General features: G+C 39.2%; 1 protein-coding gene across 5 annotated transcripts in view; it reads left to right on the top strand.

Annotated features, from left to right (window-relative positions):
- Positions 1-8772, top strand: part of MPHOSPH9 (M-phase phosphoprotein 9) — a 53991-nt gene that overhangs the window by 28569 nt on the left and 16650 nt on the right. For all 5 annotated transcript variants that reach the window (XM_019507140.1, XM_019507137.1, XM_019507139.1 and 2 more), the window contains 6 exons: positions 94-184; positions 1428-1534; positions 3250-3375; positions 3985-4436; positions 5406-5564; positions 8352-8439. In XM_019507140.1, the coding sequence (XP_019362685.1) occupies positions 94-184; positions 1428-1534; positions 3250-3375; positions 3985-4436; positions 5406-5564; positions 8352-8439 (1023 nt within the window). The remainder of the gene's footprint in view (positions 1-93; positions 185-1427; positions 1535-3249; positions 3376-3984; positions 4437-5405; positions 5565-8351; positions 8440-8772) is intronic.

Raw genomic sequence — 8772 nt, forward strand, 5'->3', positions numbered from 1 at the left:
ACTAGTATTTTTTTTTTTTTTGGCTCTCTTTCTCTTACAGCTGTTTGCTTTTTTCTCATCCATAAACCATTGTTTTTCCTTTTGGCATTTTAGATGAATCTTACTGATGCTGTTTCCCCGTCATATGCTTTTTACCTCAGTCAGCCAAATGAAAGTCCAAGTTCCTTAACTTCTGAAGCTTCAGGTATAGTTAATTAGTAGTTTATTGATTGTCAAGACTGTCTTTCCTTCTGTTTCGAATCCTCAGATTTTAAAACTTAGTGCCGGAACACATCTTTTGTTGCTTATATTAGTCGGGAATGTTTGTTTCTTGCCCTGGCAGATCATTTAAATTTTTACCCACAATCTGATTTTGTTGTTTTTCAACTTCAAATCAGTAATGGATTTGGGTGCCAATATCTCAGTAGCTGCTAGAGTGGGATATAAATATGTTCTGTTCCAAGAACGTAAAAAAAATCCCAAGGTGGTAAAGCAGTATTTCATAACGTACAAAGACTAGACTCTCCATGGTGGTTCAGCAACTCTCTCTGATCCAGTGATCGCAGGGGTGTGGAAACCATTGCTGTGAGCCCAAAACATGCTTTTATACTCCTGTCCCAGCACGGGAGTAGATTGCATGAGCCCTCTTTCATCAGTCCAGTCTAGACAATCACTTCCCATATTTTGATTGGAATTCAGTGTAGATGCATGTTAGGAACAAATCGGAGGAGTGAAGTACCTTTTATGCAGATGTACTGTACCCTTTCCTCTTACTCATAGCCCACTGAGATGGAGTTCCAACTTATGGCAGCAACACAGGTTCAAGGTGTTTTAATTATCCCACTGTCTCTTCTAGTTCTGGAAGTCATTTTTAGAGTCATGATTCAAATCAAGGAGCAGGCAATTCAGAATGTGGCTAGAGCCATGTGCTCATTAACATACATTTTCTTAGTTCCATTAAATTCAGTAGAATAAAGACATTTTGTGCTAGCTGATGATCTGGCCATGGAGTTTGTATATTTTTCATTGAATTTTAGCATTCATTTTCTGTTGCCCTCTTCTTCAGTTCTTGCTCATTATTCTAAGCCATCATTTACTGATGTGTTATTTGAGCTGGGGCACTATGCACAGATCATTGACACCGTAGCATGCCCACCTTTAGAAGTGTTGTGTCCTGTGGTTTTCATTTGTGTCAGTTTTTTGGTTTACAGCAGCAGGGTTAGGAAGTTGGACACCCTGGCCCAACACTAATATTTATTGCTAGAATTTCTTGATGCAAAACACTAACTGCTGCCGGCAAAGAGTTGAAGTTATTTAAGGCTAGAATCCAGTATCTAACACAGCAGTTAAATTAGCTGTCACACTAACAAGTTGTTAACAGACTTCGTGATTTCTGTTGTGTAGAAATGAACGTTAACTTTTTTTAATGCCTCTTATTTGCTCTTTAGGGCTTACATATTGGAAACTAGATGAGAAGGAGCTATATCGCCCTTTGCCTGAGAATTTCAGGAATGAATTTTCTAATATTTTCTCCACAAAGCTGTCGTCAGATCAGGTTCATTTCTGTATTTTCTTTTAAACTCTTTTTAATAGTTCTTTTTTTTTTTCTGGTTGCTCCTTATGGGATGGAAAATCAGTATGTATAGTTTACCTACTCTAGAAGTGGTCTCGTTTCTTGCGTGATGCTGTAGCTGCAGCTGTTGAAATCAGCAGAGGTTCCAGCTCGTGCTTAGGTATCCTCATCTTCAGAGCACTTGCCTTTTCCCAGTCCTTGTAGGACAGTACCCGAGTCTGACATCAAGGGCATCTTGCAGTATCCCCATTCCCCAGATTTTTGAGACGCATGGATTGAGGAGGGTCTAAGTGAACCAGTTAAAAACAAGTGGTATTGATAAGCCTGACAGGTTGAAGTTGTACTTGATATGGGTTAGCTTGCAATTTTTATACATATCTTTATATTGTATGACTGCTCAAGAGTTTTAGATGGGTCGATTTTATACAGGACCTGGCATAAAATAAGTAAATCAGAGATGAGTCCCAAAAAATAGCATTCTAACTTCAGTTCATAATTCAAGTTGTTTTTTTTAAGTCAGTAGTTCTCGGCCTTGTAAGACTCGGGGCATCCTGCAGCAGATTTGAGGCACCCCTCCATAACTTTTGTGAATTGAGTGGCACGCTGCTTTAAAAAACTAATTTATGTATTACAGCATTTACCTCCTTGCACAGAGGCCAGGAAGTGGGGGGTGGGGGAGCAGCCAAGCAGGGATAACCTGAACCTGCCCTTTTCTGCTCATCTCCTCACATGTCCTGTTGCGCCCTTCATAGGCTCTGACGGCATTTCAAGGTGCCCTGGCCCCTTGTTTGAGAATCACGGTTTTAAATACTGTGGGTCTGCATGACTTGCTCCAGTGATTTCCAATATTGTGTTTATTCCATTAGTTTTATGTACATTTCAGTGCACAAAGGGAAGAGGAGGTGGAGAGAGAGTGATTAATTCCCCATGCAAACATGCTTCAGATGATCCAAACTCATTTTTATTGAGTGGTAGGCTTCCATCTGCATTGAGGAAAAGTGAATTTCCTCAAGCCAAATACCTCTTTAGCTTTTAACTTCCACTTTCAAATCCTGCTCCTTCATTATTCTCTTTTCTCAGTTAACATGTTCTAGACTTGTGGGTTGCATTAAAAATGAGAAGGCGGCAGAAATGCTGTACCTTAGCCAAATACTGTAGGGCTGAATCTTTTAGATATATATTCTTTCTTTTGAAGGAGGAACAATGGAAATAATTTTTAATTAGACTTCACCCTTTCGTCACTCCTTTTGTAGATTTGGATGGAAAGTAATCGTCTTTTAACTGGGTGTAACTTAGAACAATAAAATAAAGTTATCATCTGCTTCCTGGGCAGGCAAGATTTTTTGAGTAGATGTGATCGCTTTTATTAGATCAACTGAGTAGTTGGAAAAAAGTTCTTAGCAAGCTTTCAGGTGCAGTCAGCCTTCTTCAGGCATAGGGAGTCTCTGTTGTTTTGAGACGCCAAGGAATCCGCTTCCTATCTTTTAAGATTTTAAGACAGTTTATAGGAGAGAGGCTGATATTTTACTAAAAGCTTTTCTGAGTGTATTGAAGACTTATGTTTCTCCCTGGGCTTATTGAGTAAACTTTTCCCAATGTTTCTGTTTTACATTCAGTTAATCAGATAAAAATTAACTACCTACCCTGAGTGTTTTTTCAGGGAAAAAAATCTTAGCAGTTTTGTTTCTCTGTTTAAGTTGTCTTCTGGTGAAGAAATGAAGCCATCATCATTGAAGGATATTTATCATAAAAAGCAAAGGGAAAATAAGCAGCTGCCAGAATGGAATCAAATCTCTCCTTCTCAAGCGAGTCACCCGCCAGAGGTAACACTTATTTCCGTAAAGGTTTATTTTGTGGTTTGAATACAAAAACTTGGCAAATTGTCACGTTTCAGTCTGGTGGTACTCTTTTCTTCCACAAACCAACATCTACCCATCACAACACAAAACAGTCTTTGTTATATTACTTATATTCTTATACTATACCTATCTCCATAGTATCTCAGTGCCCCTTTTGTTGTCTAAATCATTGAAGAAGCGTTCAGGTATTGTATACACCTATTTTGGTTTGAATGTCCTATAGATGTGGGCAGACACGTTTGCCTTCATTTACATTTGGCTTTTATTTGAAAGGTTTTGTTCACAACTGCAGGGATTTTTTTCACTTAAAAAGGCAAAACGCTCAGGCCCACAACTTGCAAACACTAGGAAAGAGTACCAGCTCACCAAACTACTGAAGATCTACCCAATTCTGCCTCTGATTTTTTGCTACCAGTTAACTGTTGTGATCCTTCTTGTGGTAGTTCTATAATCAGTGTATATATGTCTGCCTTAATTTCTGTTAAACCTTGTATATGTTATGGCTTGAATGATACTTCAAGCGTAAAACGAAATGTTAAGTCATAGTTTATTGGTATTTAATTTATTTTATAGGTTTTAACTTTGGACCCGACACTGCACATGAGATCAGGTCAGCATAATCCAGGACATTGTTTTTTCAGTACCTCTGAAGAGAAGACTCCTTTTTCCCCGGACTCTATGGCAGATCCCTCTTTCTCCAGTCATTCTGACACAGACTCGTTTTCACATGCAAGTAATATAACTTCACCTCAATTAGAAGTTTCCCCAAAATATCCTTCTAGCACTAAAGCCATACATCTGGATCCCTGGAAGAATCATGGCTTCCAAAATGAAACCAAGACCACCTGTTCTTTTCCCATGGCATATGCTAATGCTGGTAATATTTTAATCAACACCAAGGATGAAGGAAGTTTAACTTTAACTCCATCTTCAATTACCCAGTCACAATTTCCATGTGCTGACAGCAGTTTACCAGAATATAGTGTTTCAGTGGCATCCTTTGAAGATCCTGTGGTGTTGTCAAAGTAAGCGTTTTTGAAGTTTTAGTATTATGTAGATAGTAAACTTTGTCATTTTTGTAAAAGTGAAGTTAAAAAATACAAAAAGTAGCAGAATGGGAAGGAGCTGCATTGGTTCAAAGCTGCTGGCTGTCACATAACAAAGTCTTGTCTTGGGCAATACATATCTATGCACAGCCTGTGTAAGATAATGATCATTATCCCCATTTTACAGATGAGGGAAAACTGAAGCTGAGAGAGCTGAAGGGATTTGCAGAACACCACACTATCTGGTGTGAGAGACAGCATTTATACCTTGATCCATACACATTGTTAAGTGACTTGCATAGGAGATAAAATAACATCTTCTGTCTGTGTCTCTATTGTTACCACTTATAACATGGAGATGAAATTATTACAGATTTCACAAGATAAATGAGAAAATTAATTAATATGTAGAAACCATTTCAAAGAGCTAAAATGTTTAAGGTTTCTTACTTGGTGTCCATTAATAGGAATAGTAAAGAATCACAATGCCTAGGACAGGTACCTGGGACAGCATTACTTGGTTGGAGCTCTCCTGATTTCTACAGAGGCCATCAAATACAATCTATGCTAAGTGTGGAGGTCTACAAAGGAATTGTGCTTTGGAGTTTGCTCCTGTGGTTTTTTTGTTTCCTATTTTTATTTTGAATTCAGATCTTCTGCTGGAATGCATATTTATGGAGAGGAAAGGTGGGGCAGGAGGGTGAAATGTGTTCCACTGTATCTATATTCAGGACCTAGCTGCATAATTTTTGCTCCATTTGAACCAATGGAAGCATAAATCTGAGTGTGACCAAAAATCAGTTTAATGAGAGGAATGTATGTAGTAATAAATATGGTAATGATGACTTAAATGTTAGGGATTCAGTGGTTGATAGTGCGGACTAAATAGAGCTTTGGACACAGAAGGGCAGAAAAACATTAATTTTTGTTTTTAACTTTATAAAACAGGATTAGGCAGAACTTGAGGGAAAAACATGCCCGACATATAGCTGATCTACGAGCTTATTATGACTCAGAGATCCATAGTTTAAAACAGCAGCTAGAGGCGAGTCATAAAACTGCTTCATCTGAAGATTTGAAGAAAATCAATCAAAATCTTGTTGATAGGTAATATTTGTCTTTGTAACTGTGTGTGTGTGTGTGTGTGTGTGTGTGTGTGTGTGTGTGTGTAACGTTTGTTTCCTCTTGTTAAACAATTATTAGTTGTTTCAGAAATGTTACTTGATCCTCTTCAGTTGCCAAGGCTTTATAGACTGATAATGTTGATATTTAATGTTAAACAAAAATTATTGGCTCTTTTAACGTCATGCAGCATGATTGTAAAATTTATGGGACACTGGGAGGAAGACGGGACTGGGAAGGAAAAGAGACTGAGACAAGGAGCTGGGGTGAGAAGGAGACTGAAAGCAATTCAAGGAGGTAGGTAAATATAGAAGATTAGACACAGAAGTGGGGAAGAGGGACTGGAACCATCTGCTGAGGAGACTGATGGTGTGGACAAGGAGAAACTGAAAAAGAGGGGAGTACTGCGCCTGAGCCCAGAGGAGGAGACAGCACTGCTTGGACAAGGCAACAGGGACTCAGGAAAGCTTGAGGGTTGGAGACCAGGACTGATTGGGATAAGGAAGCATAAGTAAAGAGATGATCTGAAGGGGACAGGGCAGATGTGGGGGACTGACTTTAGGAGTGGCAGAAAGGTTTGTGCCTGCTAGCAGTCTGCCTGTCAAAACTAGAAGGGAGCACAAGATTCCAGCTGTCAGCAGATGCCTTAGAAACCCACAGAGAGAGTGTGCACGTCTACACAAGATGCTAAATGTGCAGTAGACTAATTCTACTGCACATTAGCATATCGTGGGAAAAGTTGTGTTATTGCGTTAATGCACAATAGAATTAGTCTACTGAGCATTAGCGTCACTAAAAAGGCAAGCACTGGTGCTACTGTGCACTCACAGTAGCACCGGTTACTGCGTATTCAGTTAGTAGCTGTTATTACAGGAGCCAACCTACCATTGCTACCACTAATTTGTTAGCACAAGTGGAAGAGATCTATATGGGTGACTATGGCTGGTGTCAGTATGATGGGGGTGGCTATTCCATTTCTTTTTTTAAAAAACCTACAATTTTACTTATAACAACAATAGTAAAAGGACTTCATCGAGGTTGCAAAATCAAGTGCTCCGAAGTTGGGAACTGCCACAATGAAGATTGCCGGTGAAAGGCCATTAAGCCCTTTTATGGGAATACATTGGACAGAGGCTTGAGTTAGACAATTGCATGCTGTTTTTTTCTGTAGGTACAAACCTCAGTCTAGACACTGAATGGATTTGTTCTGGGGAGGAGTCAATAAAAGAAGTTATGGTCTGTTGGCCTCCTGTCTCACTTGTTAGAGGTGACTGGCAGATTGCAGGGAGAAAGATGTTGTTCTCATAATTAAGGCAGTTGGAGGCTGCCTTGATGTGTTGGATTTTTGCCCCTGCCTCAGCCATCCAATTTCTAAGGCAATGGGGTCAGCAGGTATACTACAAATTAGCCTTGAACCCTCCCTTAGTGCCACTCCAATTTCCTTCCTCTTTCCAATCTGCAGCTCCTCTTTCTGCTCCCTACTCTGTGCTCCCTGCCTGGTATGTTGCTCTGCTTCCTGCCCTGTGCTGTCCATCCCCTCCTTGATCTCTGTTCTCAGCGGTGCTGGATAAGTCCCTTTCCATAGGCAGTCACTAACTCTGTTTCTCATTTTCTTCGTGAGCAACTTGGGACCTTGAAGCCTGATCTGCCAAAGTACTGGTCACTCACAATTGTGTCTGAAGTCACACATTTCAAAAATAAATGGAAACTTTAGACCTTAATATCTCTGTGCTTCAGTTCCCAGAATCCCCATTCTGCCACCTCCCAGGCAGGTTGAGTAGTTTTTGTGAAGTCCTATATATTATAATGTTGTGTATCATAGAACAGCTTATAAGAAAATGAATAATTCAGTTGTCAGAGCAGTATTTGAAAAGCAGACTGTAAGTAAGGCTTGAAATATTCAAGAGCTGCTTGTTAACTGGGCACAGTCCATTCTGTGCACTGAATGAGGCCAGGGGCCGTTTGGAAATAGAAGAGTTTGTGATCATGTAATTAAAAGCTGTATCGTAATACATTGGGAGCCTTAATTCTGATTTCCTCACTTCTTAGTATTTGACTTTGCAACCTTAATGTTCTTATTGCATTTGTCTTGTTTGTTCATTTAGGGGGGATGTAATAAATTTGTGGCCAGCTACCGAGCAGGCTTATCTTTAATTATCACAACTAATACTTGCAGCCTTATCCTTTAATTTTGTAATTCTGTCAAATATGACAAGATAATAGTTTCAGATGAGTCTGTTCTTTGACTCAGAAACATTTCACTGCTGCAGGAAGTGGTGTTTTGATTCAGTGGGTGGCAATCTTCCTTTTGAGTCAATATTGAAAGAGTGACCCAGCATCTTATTAGAGCACACTGACTTTCTGGTGGTACTGCCTTTGCATGAGAATAAACCTGAGGTAATTGGTGATTATTACAAATTCCATGGCCTTTTTCATATGAGATGTAGTGTCAGTTCTGCAGTCCTGGCTAAACTCCATCTTGGCTAATTACACTTTGCCTACTTCAATTCTCCCAGACATTCAGTTGCACAATAGAGTGTTCTTCACTTTCTGTTCCAAACTATTGTATTGCAGTGGTGTACAATGACAGATGTGTTCATTTACTGAGATAAGTGCTTTCCAGGGTAAAGGAATAGATTCCTGTGAAATAGTTGCATTTAGAACATGCTTTGAAATCTTTTGGGGCAAATGATGTTAAACCCAGAAAACCATTATTTGTTAATTTCAAATTAAAATGTTTTTATTATCTGAATTTGATTATTTTTAAAATAGGTGTGACCAGTTAGATGCAGCTTTGAATGAAGCTAGTGCCTGTATGAGAGCCCTTGAAAATAAGAATAATATGCTGGAAAAGCAAGTGGTAAGTGTCATTGGTGATATAGATTAAAGTTATGTATTAAGTGAATAGATGGCCGAATGCAACTGTTGCTTGTGATTCTAATCTGTCTATTTATATTTTTCTCTCTATTCTCTTGTCACACTCCCTGCTTAGTACATTATGTGTACAAGTGTGACCCTCCTGTCACACTTGCGTTTTACAAGTGTGACCCTCCTGTCTCTGATTCTTAAGCTTTCCGCTTGGGTGTTCTGGATGAGAACCTCCATCTTTGTAACTTTTTACAATTTTATTATTTGTAAATGGTCTCTTCCCCCTCTCCTCCATTCCTTTTTCCCCATTTTAGCAAGGACTAAA

Source organism: Gavialis gangeticus, unplaced genomic scaffold, assembly GCF_001723915.1.
Source record: "Gavialis gangeticus isolate Ggan-Ray unplaced genomic scaffold, GavGan_comp1, whole genome shotgun sequence".
NCBI lineage: Eukaryota > Metazoa > Chordata > Crocodylia > Gavialidae > Gavialis > Gavialis gangeticus.